The sequence below is a fragment of the Varanus komodoensis genome, unplaced genomic scaffold (genome assembly GCF_004798865.1).
Source record: "Varanus komodoensis strain SLA01 unplaced genomic scaffold, ASM479886v1 scaffold30, whole genome shotgun sequence".
Taxonomy (NCBI): domain Eukaryota; kingdom Metazoa; phylum Chordata; class Lepidosauria; order Squamata; family Varanidae; genus Varanus; species Varanus komodoensis.
This window is the reverse complement of record NW_025335762.1, coordinates 12,594,634-12,610,122: the sequence shown is the minus strand read 5'-3', so window position 1 is coordinate 12,610,122 and position 15,489 is coordinate 12,594,634. Positions and strand designations below refer to the sequence as shown.

General features: G+C 41.6%; 1 protein-coding gene across 1 annotated transcript; it reads left to right on the top strand.

The window, feature by feature from the left end:
- The first annotated feature begins 1,525 nt into the window (after positions 1–1,525).
- STT3A (STT3 oligosaccharyltransferase complex catalytic subunit A) lies at positions 1,526–15,348 on the top strand. The gene is made up of 18 exons (XM_044437648.1): positions 1,526–1,626; positions 3,606–3,728; positions 4,889–4,949; positions 5,411–5,532; positions 5,770–5,915; positions 6,780–6,870; positions 7,646–7,752; positions 8,369–8,533; positions 9,403–9,583; positions 10,144–10,299; positions 10,650–10,741; positions 11,088–11,243; positions 11,493–11,681; positions 12,375–12,491; positions 12,667–12,769; positions 13,340–13,528; positions 13,914–14,029; positions 15,081–15,348. The coding sequence occupies exons 2-18, from the start codon at positions 3,641–3,643 to the stop codon at positions 15,117–15,119; spliced, it is 2,118 nt and encodes a 705-aa protein (XP_044293583.1). The 5' UTR covers positions 1,526–1,626; positions 3,606–3,640; the 3' UTR covers positions 15,120–15,348.
- Positions 15,349–15,489: the final 141 nt, after the last annotated feature.

The following is a 15,489-nucleotide window of genomic DNA, read 5'->3' as shown; positions in this document are numbered from 1 at the left end:
ATAAATATACAATTAAAATTAATTAACTTTAGAATATTGGTCAAATAAAAAGGTCTTGACTTGGCGCTGAAAAGCATATAATGACGGCGCCAGGCGGACCTTTCTAGGGAGCACATTCCATAGTCGGTTATGAACAGGAGCTTTGCACTCATTTTTCTAGTCTCCAGCAAGGTAGATAGGGGGCTAGAGCAGAAAGTTCTAGCTTCCATCCCTGGCATCTCCAAATATGGTTAGAAGGTCTTGCCTGAACTCTAGGGAGCTATTGCTGCCAGTCATGCTACTCTTTAATTTATTCCATTTATACCCTGCCTTTTTTCCCTTTTATTAATGTCAGAGTGAAGGATTTAAAAAGTTTATTCTCTAGAATAATTGGCTGCCAATGAATAATTCCAGTATGGTGTACACCGAGCGATCCTCAGTTTTTTTCTTTATCAAAGATATGCAAAATCTGCCACAGTTATAATTTTTTTCATTGTTGGCATTAAAAGTTCAGTAGTCATGATTTTTGTTTTTTTTAATGTTCAGCTTTGCACTTTGGTTTTGCACTTTCTTCTTTTACTTCAGCAGGGGCCATTTCAATTAATTGCAGCCTTCTGCCAATAAGATGATAACAGCCACATATCTAAAATTATTAATGTACTAATTTGGCCAATTTTCACCTCTTCATCTGATCCTAGTCCAGCTTTCTGCATCCAAGGGGATAAAATAAACCCTTGTCTGATACCTTTGCCTATAGATTCTATTATACATGCAGGTTTAAGATTTGTAAGTCAGCTAGGGAACCCTTGTATGGGGCAGCGTAAAAGTAATACAGGAAACTATTTAGTTCTTCCATTCAGCCTTAGCAGTAAGCTTCTGGTCCAATATGCGTCAGGATGATCAAGTGCTGAGGCAGACCACATCTTTCAGGGCCATCCACAGCCTCTTGGTCCATACAGTCGAAGGCTTTGCTCTAGTCTAAAGCAGCGAACGAATTTTTTTGCTGCACTCCAGTAGCCAGCGTATATTTACAATGCGATCCTAATTAAAATACAGCACAGTAACACATCAACCTTTCAAAAGTTGAGAGCCACTGTACAGAGGCCACCATCCGGATGCCTGCCCTCCGTCTTCCAAGCCAGGCAGGCCCGTACGCAGGCAGCGCGGGCCCCGATCCGCTTCCCCTGCACGGCCCTCCCCCAGCACTCGCGCCCGCGGATCGCCGGCCCGCTGCCCATTCACAGCCTTTGCCCCTCCGGCCCGTACCCTGCCATGTGACCACGCCTGGCCACGCCCCGCTCGAAACCAGACTGCCCCCGCCGTCCAAGAGCGACACGTCACTGCTCATGTCTCAACCAAGCTTTCCACTTCTCTCCAGGACAACCATCCCAGGCGGCGCACTTTCCCACCAATCGGAAGCGGAGATGGCCGAGCGCATCTCTCAAACTTCCTCTTTGCTGACAGACATTGCCCTAGCCCTGTAGTTTCTCCCGTAAGGCGGGCTCTCGAACGTGATAGATACACATTTTCACCAATCGTGTCTCTAGACTCGGGCCCGGGCAGGCGGGCTGGTGATGCTGCAGGGAGTGGGTGCGCGTGGAGCGGATGGCTGAGGGAGCGGGACGGAGAGCGGTTCTTGAGTCCCAGGTGAGGGACGCGTCCCCCGCTGGAGGGTGTCGGCGCCACCGCAGGGCGTCTGGGCGGCGGCCGTTTCAAGCGCGAATGGCGCCTTCCGAGGGGAAAGAGGCCTGGCCTGAGGGCTGGGGCGACGGCGGTGGCTCCGGGAAGGCTGCTGGCGGAGGTGGCTTTCCCGTGCGATTGTCCTGCGGGTGACCCACGAAACAAAACGAGGGCGGGGTGGGGCGCTGGCTGTGGAGGCGGCAGAACGGACGGTGCGCTTCATCCTCCGGTGGCGGGCGATGCCATTTCCGAGCGCTTCATCACTCCCTAGAGCACGTATTCTTTGCAGGGAGAAAACGAGCACGCGGGGAGAGGGTAGCCTGTGACTTCTTTCCCTGATGTGCTAGCCTTCTGCTTGCTTGCAGGGAACTGGGCGGCTGGATGGGGGGGTAAAATAAGAGCGACGGATCGAAACTCTCGCGCACAGCTTCCCTGCAAGGCGAATTAGAATATTCCAGGGAAAAAGGTTCCTCCGTATTGTGCTAGCCTTTTAAGTGCAGTGATTTCTTTAAAAGCGATGCCCAACCTGGGGCACTCCATATGTTTGGGCTTCAACTCCCATCAGCCTCAGCCAGCATGGTTACTACTAGGCATGCTGGGGGTTTTAGTTCAAATGCTGGAAAGCAGCCGGTTGGGGAAGGGTGAGATAAAGGGAACTTTAAAACGTGATTTCTGTGCCTGCTAGAAATCTCACCTGGTGCTACTGTTCTAGTGACAAATTTTCAGTTTGGTCCAGGCGTTCACCCAGAGAAAGCACAGTTTAGAATTTATGAAACACCACTTTTTTGGTTTGCATCTGCTTTTCTTGCTAGGATTTTATTACTAGTTGAACTTGCCTTTTTCAGCATGAAAAAAAATAAGATCAACTCCCTAGAATTGCCAGTTAAAGTCTTGCAACAGAACTGGTGAAAAATCCATCTACTGAAGGGCTTTGGAGAATCCATGCCAGGCAGTATTGAACAAGATGCACAGTTGGCTCCATGTCAAGCAGTTTCCTTTTCACATCCCAGTACTCTGTTTCTGTGAAGAGCTCTCTCTTCCTGTTCACCACATTTGTTTTATATTGCCTCGTGCAAATATCTCCTTGACCTACAGAACACTTTCTTTCACACATTAGAAATTATTTGCAGAAAAATGCAAGGTATATGTGCCTGTGTGCAAATTGGTATATAGACTGTATTGCTTCTTGGATAGTGCATTTAGCCGTACTTTCTCATGCCCATAACCAGCAAAAAATGAATCCAGGCCCTTGTTACATGTACCATTCCACCCGCCCCCACTCCACACACACACATGGCTTCATATAAAAGCTTTGTGTAATTCTTTTAAATCCATACAAGCTTATCTCTGGATATACAAAATCACATTAAATAATCAGCAGTAACGTCAAGGAGGCACGGAAAACATTTCTTCTCTCCTTCTCTCAATGTTACACATTTTTTTGTGCCAGTCACCATTTATTCTTATACTCTCTGGGGATTTAATTGAACTTTATATAGTCCCATGCCATAATTAGGCATATTCTGTTGCTATTGACCAGGCTTCTATAGAGAAAAGATCTCATCTCTAGAGCCTGATGGGATGAAATATTTGCATAGAGCCTTGTTGTCATGCTTAGGGCTGGTTGGAGTGGGTGCCTGTTTGATTTGGGCAGTAGACCCCAGGCTGCCCAGCGTCTACTAATCTGTCCATGATGTGTGAAAATACCAGTCTAGTGGTGCTAAAAAGCCTGGTTTCCTTGGTCCAAGTAGCAGCTCAAGGATTTGCACAATGTTTAAATTGACCTGACATAAGTGAGATTCTTCTGGCTCAGGAAGTGACCCATCCTAAGAAATGTATTTGTTTTTAATGCTCTCAGGTTTAGAGAGCCTGAAGAATTGGTTACACTAGTTTGCAGGGTCTGCAGTGTTTGAATTGCTCATCTTTCCTTTCTGTTTTGCTTCCAGGTGTTTAAGAACCGCTTGTTGTTGCCTTTGCCAAAATGACCAAGTTAGGTTTCCTCCGCTTGTCCTATGAAAAACAGGACACCCTCCTCAAGCTCCTCATTCTGTCAATGGCAGCTGTGCTATGTAAGTTGGAGCTTTAAAAAATTCTGGTTGGAGAGGATTACTATATGGTCATAGGCAGCACCTCCAGTTTTCTGGGTTATGTTGAATCTTGGATCAAATGTCCTAACCCCTGCTCTAGCTGTTTAGCTGTTTAGCTATGTAATTTTCCAGTTATCAAAGGAGCAGTCTTATCATCCCTGGACAAGCATTCCAGCGACATACAATTTTTCAGATTTCCCCTCTTGAGGGGACGTCTGGAATTTCCCTCAGGCACCTCCAGTGGAGCTTGTGAAAGGGTCTTCAACTTGCCTGTGGGCACCCAGTTTGCTGGATGACATAGAGACACCACTCTCAAACGTTCATGCATATGGATATCTGGTATTCCTTTGGGGAAATTTATATATAAAACACATAAAAATCATTTATGTTGTTATTTGAATGTTTACATGTCAGTATTTGTTAATTTCAGTGTTTTTCCTTGTTTATCTCTGTGTGTTTCATTTTGTTTTGTTTTAGTGAAAATCACAATAAACAAAAAATGACTGTTCTAGCACTGAATTTATCTATGTAAGAAGCAACTATTAGACATTACCAAAACATATATCTAAAGGAAGAATTTGTTGCTTTCTACTGCCAGCAATCTAGATGATCCTGTATAAAACAGACATGGGCATGCACATTTTTGCTGACTAAGATGCAGCCTAACATCCATAGTTATGATGGGTAGATCCAAAGGAGTGATCTCCCAATTAGGCATTTTGTAGCAGTGTCTACAGCACTTCATCATATTCCCATATGTGTCCCCCAAAGTTAGGGGCCCCTGTTGTGGAAGGCTTTATGACTTCAGAAGGGTAACTCTAAGATCTAATCCTGATCTTGTACAGCTACTGCAAGAAAAACTGTAGCACCTGATTTCTGAGATCTCAAAAGCATCTTTGCAGGTCTTTGTAGGTATAAAACGGGTGGTCTGGTGGAAAAGAAGAGGCTGGGGTTGCTTCTGTGCAATGACCTCTCCAGCTTCTCCGCAAATGTGACTCCTCTAGATGGGCTTGGAGGCCTGTCTTAAGGAAAAATTAAAAAGGAGGACAAAGAGGTGAAAATTACCTCCATTGTTTCCCCCATCCTGCTGGCATCATTTAATCTGTATAAGTGTATGACTGTTCCTTTATTTTGTTTTGTAGCTTTCTCTACTAGACTCTTCTCTGTACTCAGATTTGAGAGCGTCATTCATGAATTTGATCCGTAAGTACCCCTCTTCTGTTAGCTTGTTTTGATCTAAGAGATCAGTAGTCAGGCACAGATTGTGCTGTTAACCTGCATCATTTAAAGATAAATAAAAATGCTTGAAGTACTTTGGTTGCAGGCATCCCATTTGATTGATAGAATCTCGTGTAAGACACTGCAGTTGATATTGTAGCTGCTAAATAGTGCATAATAGTCCATTAGAAATAGAACATAAGGCTGGGTGCTCCTCTTGGTCTTCAGAGAAGACTGAATCCTTAGCAGAATGTTTGTTTATTCATTTGGAGTGTTTGTGCTTGGATCTAGGAAGGATTTCCTCACTGAAAAAAATGCTCAACATTTAAATTGGCACCATTTTGTATTTTGGCAGCTTTTCTACATAAGCATCTTAGCTGAATGTTAGGAGCAGGAAACCTCAGGGTACTCCTGGAAAGTGACTCAGATTTCTGTTGCTATCACAGGTATTTTAACTACCGCACAACTCGCTTTCTAGCAGAAGAGGGTTTCTATAAATTTCATAACTGGTTTGATGACAGAGCATGGTATCCACTTGGGAGGATCATTGGTGGAACTATCTATCCAGGTAAACTAATGCTGTTTCTTGAATAATTTAATTTTAATTTAGTCCTTTTCCTATATCTTGTGAATGAGAGCTTTAGAATCCTCATTCGAGATACTGGAAAATCTTGCAATGCTTCTTGCGATATCAGCAAACCTGTATTTGGAGAAGTAGTTTATAATTGGTTTAGGTCTCCCATATCCTACAGCTGCTCACCTGCTTTTGAAAGTCAATGACTGCTATGACATCTCTTTGTTTTAGGCTTAATGATAACATCAGCAGCGATCTATCATGTTCTGCACTTCTTCCACATTACGATTGACATCCGAAATGTGTGTGTTTTCCTGGCTCCCCTTTTCTCCTCCTTCACCACCATAGTAACATACCACCTCACCAAAGAACTCAAGGTAAAAAGAAAGATAATGCTTAGTTGCTGGGCTTATAGCTGCACTTTCTAATGCTTGATTTATTTTTGTGCAACTGCAAAAGAACTGAGTTCAGTGCTGTTAGTTTCTAGTGCTTGTTATTTTTTAATCCATATCGTTGGATCAATTAATTGGAGTTTAAGCAAAGTTTTTCAGGCACTTAATTTTGAGCATGTGGCCTTATATTCAGTTATGTGATGTAACAATAATTTACATTAAGTGTCATTCAACAGCTTGTTTTCCCCATTTGTGGAACTGAATATTATGCAGGTGAAGGAAATTCTGTAAGCCTTATAACATTTGACCTGTTTAAATCTTAACATGGATATTGGGGTTGAGGAAGGAAGAGGAACTAGGAACGTTTATGTTGGTGTATCTTGAAGGACAGCCTGGACAGCCAAGATGAGTGTGATCATGAGCGTCCATGGGCATAAAGATTTTCTGGACCTTCAGATGCTCAGCCTGAAAATGGTTGTTGAAGTTTGTGATGGGATGTTAGCATGCAACTTAAATATGAAAAGAAGGAACATTTTAAAGTCTCAAACATCCAGGGAAGGCCATTTTTTTTACTTTTATTGCAGGTCAGAAGTTAGTAAAACATGTATTTTATCTTTTGTCATTTGTTACTCAAGTTAGACTTCTTTGTTTCTAATAGTTTTCAACCTTTCTGGGTATCCTCTCCACTCCCCAGTATTTTACAGAAACATACTTATAGCTGAAATCTGGCTTGCACAACCAAACCTCTCTCATGTAATTATATTCACATCCACTTAGTATTTCTGGTTGTACTTATTACTGTTCTTTTTGATGACTTGACTGTCACTGTGTTTCATCTTTTCTGGTTAGGATGCAGGAGCAGGTCTCTTGGCAGCTGCAATGATTGCTGTGGTGCCTGGCTACATCTCCCGTTCTGTTGCTGGATCCTATGACAATGAAGGTGAGATCAGTATTTAGGGTGTCCAGCATGATGTCAAATGGAAATCGTGTGATTCTTCATATAAGCATTGGGAGTAGTAAACTTACATCCTTTCTTTTCTTTATTTTGCATAAGACTCTCCGCACATGAAAGCAATATTTAGTCATGGTTTCTCAGGTGCAACACTCTGGGTGAATTTTCACAGGATGCTGCGCCACTTTGCAAATAAGCTGTGCAGTGTGGGTTGTTTGCTGAACAAACTTAGTGTGTGCAATAGATGACTGGGCTCATAATGGCGTGTTCGCTCCTCCCTCCCTCCTTGATTCTCCAACCAGTACCCCACCATCCTTTACAGCAGAACCTCTTTTCTTTTCCCCCTCCCTGCTCTGATCATTACCCCTTTTCATTCATTGTTTTCTTCTAATTTTTGGTGACTCAGAAATGTGTAATTCTGGTTATGTTTTTTCTGGCCCTAGAAAATGGTGTAACTGTGTCATCCTTCTGTTGTTTTTTTTTTGGGGGGGGGGAAGGGGGCTACTGGTCTGAACTGAACACCATCATAAGGTTCTTAAGCAAGTCTCTGACTTTGTTATTGGATCTAATAGTACTAATAGCATACTATTATTGGATCTAAAAGTAATCATTAAAAGATAAGCATAACCTGAACTATTAGAAAGAAAACTCAGGCATGCTATAGTGTGTTTTTCTATGTAAAAACTGCTGGAACAGGCTAGTGCTGCTGCATGTTTGGTTTGAAATAGCGCGAGTTTGATTCCTATACCTTGCTTATTTCCAGGTATTGCTATATTCTGCATGCTTCTGACGTACTACATGTGGATTAAAGCTGTGAAGACGGGCTCAATCTATTGGGCAGCTATGTGTGCACTTGCTTATTTCTACATGGTAAATGATAGCTTTCAAAAATGCTTTGAATTTCTTGAACTACTTGTCAGCTGTAAGAGTAGCTGATTGCTTTGCCAACATCAAACTGGCAAAAGTGAGTTAAATTCAAGCTGTAACCATTTCCCAAGTTTTGCTTGTCTCTTTTTGCTGTAATTCAGTTGCTGTGTCACATCATTGTGATTTCTGAAAGGGCCAGATTAGTAATGACAAGTCCTCAGTACTTAAATAGAAATATTGTTTGTAACATTTGGTGGGAGAGGGAGTAGGAGAGGACTGGCACCATGGCACATTGATATTTGAGTTGCGATATCCTCTGTGCCTCAATCACAAACAGGATGGACTTAAGCAAACCGTCACAGACTTTTCCTGTCCATCTGTGAGCACCAGGATGTTCTTACCACTGGCTCAGCTGGGGGTATGAGTAGTCTAATCCTATAGCAAGTGTCAAAGTCTCTGCTATAAGATAGCATCTCCTTGGCATGGAAAGGAATAGGCAACTGGACATCTCAGAACTTAAAAATAATTTGCTTTGTATCTGAACAGCCTCTTTGCATCAGATAAGACCATGGTCTTTGTAGCATTTGGAGATGTAATTCCTGTGTCTTTCTTTTCTCAGGTTTCTTCATGGGGTGGCTATGTGTTTTTGATTAATCTCATTCCTCTTCATGTGCTGGTACTGATGTTGACTGGACGATTCTCCCACCGGATATATGTGGCTTATTGCACAGTATACTGCTTAGGAACCATTTTATCAATGCAGATCTCTTTTGTTGGATTCCAGGTGTGAAATCTGAGATACTAGGGGGAAACTGTGATTTTGATTTTCTGCAAATCAGTTTGTTAGAAAAATTAAGCTAATCCACTGGATTTAGCTCTTCAGTAACATTTTAATTTAATAGAGCAGTATTATTGCATTGTAACTTATTAAATGCCTTTATGCCCATAAAATAGCCATATTTCCCTTTATGCTAGCTATAGAGTAGTGTCATCTTTCTTAGCTTTAGCAAATCCTTGCAATTTGTCTGAACTGCCATACAATAAATGCTTATATGTTTTTTATATATTGCTAAACTGTCTCTTAGTGTTATGCACAACAAGCCCTAACAAGCTTTGAGTTTGTGCTTACCTTCTCCCTTCCTCCCATGCAAGAGGAAGGACTTCTGCAGTGTTTAGTTTCAGTTTCATAGATCTGTGCCAGAAATTGTGTTTTTAAACAACTTTTAACAGACTACCTTCAGGCTGTAGGTTCTTAACCTGTTTTGTTTAATCAGAATTTATGTAAAACCACAATCCCTGGTCTGAACATGAGGCAAAATATGGTTGTGTGAAACAAATTGCAGGCTAGAGGGAGGCAACTGAGACTTTCACATGGTTTTATTGCATCCCCTGCATGTCATGCTAAAGCATGGTATAGTGTTGCATATGAACCAGCCCATTGGATTTGAATAGGAAATTAAGGAATAACGCAAATAATAAAATAATAAATGGAAAAAAAGAGGCTAGTAGATAAACTTTCCTGGTTTGACATACAATGTCACATGCTCAGTTCTTTGTGGTTAAATGGTGGTTTATAGAAGTTCATTTGGCAGAGGCAAATCATTTCATTGTCACAGGACACATCTTAACTATGGTTGTTTTTCTTTCCTGCAGCCTGTCTTGTCATCTGAACATATGGCTGCATTGGGTGTATTTGGCCTGTGTCAGATTCATGCCTTCGTGGATTATCTGCGCAGCAAACTGAACCCTCAGCAATTTGAGGTTTTGTTTAGGAGTGTGATCTCACTGGTCGGGTTTGTCCTTCTCTCAATAGGAGCTGTTCTGATGTTGACAGGTGTGGTGCTACTGATGTCACTCAGATGCATGCTAGCATATTTCAGTATTATTTGATAGGAACGTTAATGTAATGGACCAGAAACAGGATTTCTCTACATGAGAAAATTACTGCTTTTTTTCCTGCTAAGAATTCAAGGTGGTTTACATAACCCTCCTGTTCTCCATGACAACTGTATGAAGATGGTTAAGCTAAGGTTCCATAACTGGTCCAAAGTCACCTAGTGAATTTCATAGTTGAATGGGAATTAGAATCCACATCTTCTGAGTCCCAGTCCAACTCTTTCAGTGGGATGTGTTTTATCAAGGAAAGGGGGAAAAACAGTTCTGATAAATGTGAAGTAAAGAAAAATGAATGTTGCTAGGGCTGTATCAGATGCCAGTTTCTCTCTTAGCAGGACTGGGTTTTTAAATCTAAATGTTGGAATGGTTTAGTTGTAGAATGCATACGCTGGAAATGTATATTATGTAGATGTGTTATGGTACTAGCTTTCCACAATATAGTACAACTCCACCCGTTCATATCCCTGTGTCAATTTGGATTTCTCTCATCTTTGCCAGGAAAAATTTCCCCATGGACTGGACGCTTCTACTCACTGCTTGATCCGTCCTATGCAAAGAATAATATTCCCATTATTGCTTCGGTTTCTGAGCACCAGCCTACCACATGGTCATCCTACTATTTTGATTTACAACTTCTTGTTTTCATGTTCCCAGGTTTGTACAACTTATCTGTTTCTTAGATACTTTCATTGTGACCATCTCCTGCTCAATAAATGTCTCTTAAAGCAGCAGAAACTTGAAAGACATTTTTCATTACCAGCACTCCCTGCCACAAAAAAAAAAAAAAAAGTATTAACAGATATTGTTTACTGACCATCTTGCTGTGGAAAGACGGTTCAGGCCTGTGTTGAAGATACTATTATTCTGAAGTGTTTGGAATCTGGTACTTTGTAATGATGATTCCTTTAGTCCCTAATGTCCATATAACATAAACACTATTTGAATAAAATTTTCTTTACCTTACTGTGTGCTTGCATATGACCCATCTCTCCTCTCTCTTACAGTTGGTCTGTATTACTGCTTCAGTAACCTCTCTGATGCTCGCATTTTTATTATCATGTATGGCGTGACCAGCATGTATTTCTCTGCTGTGATGGTGAGTACTGAATGTAGACTTATGATTGGATTGTCTGATTTAAAGGAGTTGTACTAATGCAACAGGGTAAAATAAACATGCACATTCTCTTGCATGACATGAACTGAGTCAGATAAGAGAACATTATCTGGGAAGAGTAATTTATTCTTTTTGTAGAGTCACGACCACTACATTTGATCCTCTTCCCAATGTTGCAGCACAATGAGTGACTGTGTGGCTTGGAAACAGCCGTTCATTTTTTGTTGCAGTTGAATGTGCAGTCACTTCTGCTGCTTCCCTCTGATTCTCCGTGCTTTTTCTTTATCTGCATAGCAGCCAAATGCTTATGGTACTGCTGTTTTAACAGGTTCGTCTCATGCTGGTATTGGCCCCTGTTATGTGCATTCTGTCTGGTATTGGAGTTTCTCAAGTACTGTCAACTTATATGAAAAATCTAGATATCAGCCGACCAGACAAGAAATCAAAAAAGCAGCAAGATTCTACTTACCCCATCAAGAATGAAGTGAGTAACTGTTTGTTACCTTTTTATCACACTTTCCAGGCAAATATTAAGGCTATTATGGAAATGGGTTGTTGGGGAAGATTGTGAGAACTGCACTGGAGCAGCCTCCACAGAGAAATTCCTTCCCCTTGTTCCCGGCCCTCCCAAGCATCCCTCAGGGTTGGCATTCAGAGGAAGGCCCGAGACATTGAGCGTAAAGAATGTAATCTAAGTGTTTTCCTGTTTTCATGGTTACTGTTGCTCTTACAGGTTGCCAGTGGCATGATCTTAGTCATGGCTTTCTTCTTGATTACCTACACTTTCCATTCAACTTGGGTAACCAGTGAAGCCTACTCTTCCCCCTCCATAGTGCTGTCTGCTCGTGGTGGTGATGGGAGCAGAATAATCTTCGATGACTTCAGGGAGGCTTATTACTGGCTTCGTCACAATACGCCAGAGGTAAATTCCTTTCTGGTTGGTCCCTGTATGGACGCTGCATTTGTTGTATGTGTTATGGAGAGGATGAGTGTCTCAATAATTGTGGAATTACAGGGTACTTCCCCGTCTTCAGGGTGGCCACAATTTAGACTAAACCATGTGTCAGCAAGTAATTAAAAATATTTGTACTTCTCCCAGGCACAAGGATTTTTGTAATAGCTAACAATAAATGGCTTTCTCAGTCTGCCCACTTTAGGCTAGTTCCGAGTACCTAGAGATGCACCAGGCCCCAGGTGTTACTAATCTTAACTCTAACCTTGCCGCCTAGAAACTATGCCCAAAGACACATTTGTGCATGTAACTCAGTGTACACGAAACCTCTGCTCCCATGCAGAATAATTTCTAGTTAAAACCATTTGATAATTACAGACCACTTGTCAGCATCAATATTAAGCCAATAAACAATGGCAACTTCATACCAACCTTTCTATTTATGTAAAAGTGTTGCTTTGTGTAGTTATGCTATAAAATTCCTAGAATATTGGCGTTATCATTGATAAGCCTGTGATAGTGATTCAGACAAAAAAAAGGAAAAAAATCTGGAGTTATATAGTTCTACTCTACCTGACCCCTATTAACTTATACGTGTTCAGTACATTTTTTGTGTTAGCTCATAGCATATATGTTTATTGTCTTTTTTGTGTTTGACCTTAGGATGCAAAAGTTATGTCCTGGTGGGATTATGGCTATCAAATAACAGCTATGGCAAATCGAACGATTCTTGTGGATAACAACACTTGGAATAATACCCACATATCTCGAGTTGGTCAGGTAGGTCCGATTGTTCTGTAGATTCCACATTTTCTTCCAGGAAGTCATGGTGCATTTTCTGGAGGCCCTGGGAATGAACATTATGCTTACAGTGTGTTCTAAGTTGAAAGAGGGGGCTAAATCATCAAGTCAGAAGGCATGGTGCACAGTAATTCATAAGTTGTTTATTTTTCAGGCCATGGCATCTACAGAAGAGCGAGCTTATGAGATTATGAGGGAGTTGGACGTCAGTTACGTGTTGGTAATATTTGGAGGCCTCACTGGATATTCTTCAGATGGTAAACTTTTACTTCTTTTACGAAAATTGAAAGGAGCTTTCACATTCAGTGTCACAACCTTGCTTTCAGTATGACGCTAGTATTCCCTTTTATCTGTATTATGTTGAGAGAGCCAGTGTGGTGTGGTGGTTAAGAGTGTGGGATGGGGACTCAGGCAGCCTGGGTTCCAGTCCCCGTTTAGCATGGAGCTCACTGAGTGACTTTAGGCCAGCCACCGACTCTCAGCCCAGCCTGCTTTACAGGGCTGTTGTGAGGATCAGATTGAAAAGGGGGAGAATGATGCAAGCTGCCTGGAGTTTCTAGGAAGGAAAAAAGGCGGGATATGAATATAATTAATTAATTAAGTTCTTATTTTCTGTCTAAAGAGGCCAGTTATGGCTCAGATGATCTTGCTAACCAAGAGTGAGGGATGGCTTTTGCCCCCATCTTCTGGTACGTGATTAATGTAGCAACTGGATGCCCATCATTCATGTACCTCAGATATATGGAGTAATGTCCTCACAGCATTCTGCCTTGTTACACTGATGAATTTGGAGGAGTTACTTGATCACATTATTATTTCTCCTTTAGATATCAACAAATTTTTATGGATGGTGAGAATTGGAGGAAGCACAGATACTGGCAAGCACATAAAGGAACATGATTATTACACATCAACTGGAGAGTTCCGTGTAGACAGAGAGGGATCCCCTGTGCTGCTCAACTGCCTTATGTACAAGATGTGTTACTACCGCTTTGGTCAGGTCTACACAGAAGCCAGTGAGTGATGCTAATTTGAATATTGTGAAACTGAGTGTCAGGCATGTTGCCCAGGAGTTATGCTTGTGTTCGATCCCTGGTTCTCCCAGTATTTGGACTTTTCTCTGATGCATGATCAGAGTTTATAACAGAACAAGATGGAAAAAGGGGAAAAACGGCCATAATCTTATTTACTTTGCTCTTTTGACCATTTGAAGCCTTATACTGGTCAAGGCACTGCTATATAGTAATGGAGGGCAGACTACGAAAACAGGATACATTGAAGACTCTCGATTAGAACTAACCTGAAGTAAGTTCTATAGGGTGGAAAAAGTAGAATTAATGTGGATGGCAATGGGCACCAGGAGAACTTTTTTTGGTTATTCTTTTCTCTCCCATTTTATAGAGCGTCCTCCAGGTTATGACAGAGTGAGAAATGCTGAAATTGGCAACAAAGACTTTGAGCTTGATGTATTGGAGGAGGCATACACCACAGAACACTGGCTAGTCCGAATATACAAAGTAAGCATGTTCTAGATCTCCTTACTTGCCTAAATGTGAGGAGAAGAGGTGAAAGCAACTGGGTGATTTACATTGTTCCCTATAGGCAGCAAATATAAAAGGATGATTGTTATGGAGCAGAAACGTTACTGGAAGTTATTGGAGCACTTGAATTATGAACTTTAGAATAAAAAGATAAATCTGACCCTGACTGACTAGCTCCCCTGGTGTCAATGGGCAAAAACCTTTAGAATAAGAAAAATAATCTGTTTATTGTTAGTGACTGTTGTGCTACTCACTGTATCTGTTTCTTCCTGCCTCTTAGTTTTCTGTATTGAAATGGTAAGAGATTTGCATGGACCCCATTTGCTTCTGCCATGATACACAAGTGTGCCGTTCCAGGCCTTTAATCCTAATGAGTTGTTACAGCTTCTCTTGCTGCTAGATTCTGAATTTAAATGTGATTCACTGAATCACGATACAAGTGTAGTGAAATGGTAACTGAACCTTTGATCTAGGTGGTATTACGGAAACACAGGAGTGTTCCGAGTCTGAGGTAGGGTGCCTACCCAGTTCGAAAGTGTGTAAAAGAGTGAGTAGATAAATGGGTACCCACTTTGGTGCGGAACTAGTGACCTGTGTGGGAGTGGGAGGACCAGCCCTGCATCAGACCTGCAGCAGTAGTGGCGGCGGCGGCGGTAGAGAGAGACTGGAGGAAGCAAACACTCCCACAGACCAACACTAGCTTCTTTGTGTGCAAAGCTGTCTCGCCCCCTGTAGTACACTGTGGATAGCGTGTGAATGTGAACTGAAGAGCTACATAGCAATCTTAGGCAGCCAAACTACTCTGCATCAGCACTGTAGACTTCCTGACTAATAGTACCAACACCGTGTGGAAGGAAGGAAGGAAGGAAGGAAGGAAGGAAGGAAGGAAGGAAGGAAGGAAGGGTTTCTTTCTCAACATCCCTGAACAAGAAAAGCAATAGCTAGAAATAATTTTTCTCTGTGATAAAGAATCCATTGTTGATTGCTTGGTTAGATGTCACAGCGTTCATCCATTTTATCTTAACAGGTAAAGGACTTGGATAATCGTGGATTGTCAAGAACGTAATTTGCCTTCACATGTACCATAATGAGCACTGATCAATCCTTTCCCTATGAAGAAGATGAGTTTTTTATACTGTTTGTCAGTAAGGATTTGGGATTTAATTGCCCAAGAAGTCCCATCCTGATGCATTGAGTCCGTATTAGTTGGAATGATTTTTATAAATAAGAACCGGCTACCAAATCAGAAATAGTAGCTTTATGATGGAATAATTAAAAAGGTATGGAAAAGTGTGTATTCATGTTTATTTTCTTCCTTTACTTGATGATTCACAAAAGCATAAATGATAGATGCATACAACTCAAAGAAGGGTGTATTGAAGAAACTTTATTATCTGCCTCTCGTACGTGCCAATTCAGGCATACAAGAGCCCAGC

Bases quoted from the DNA above. Each gene is read 5' to 3' on its own strand.
- STT3A (XM_044437648.1), top strand. From the start codon at position 3,641: ATGACCAAGTTAGGTTTCCTCCGCTTGTCCTATGAAAAACAGGACACC. The intron at 8,534-9,402 runs GTGTGAAATCTG...TCTTTCCTGCAG, and splicing joins TCTCTTTTGTTGGATTCCAG to CCTGTCTTGTCATCTGAACA. The intron at 9,584-10,143 runs GTGTGGTGCTAC...CATCTTTGCCAG, and splicing joins AGCTGTTCTGATGTTGACAG to GAAAAATTTCCCCATGGACT.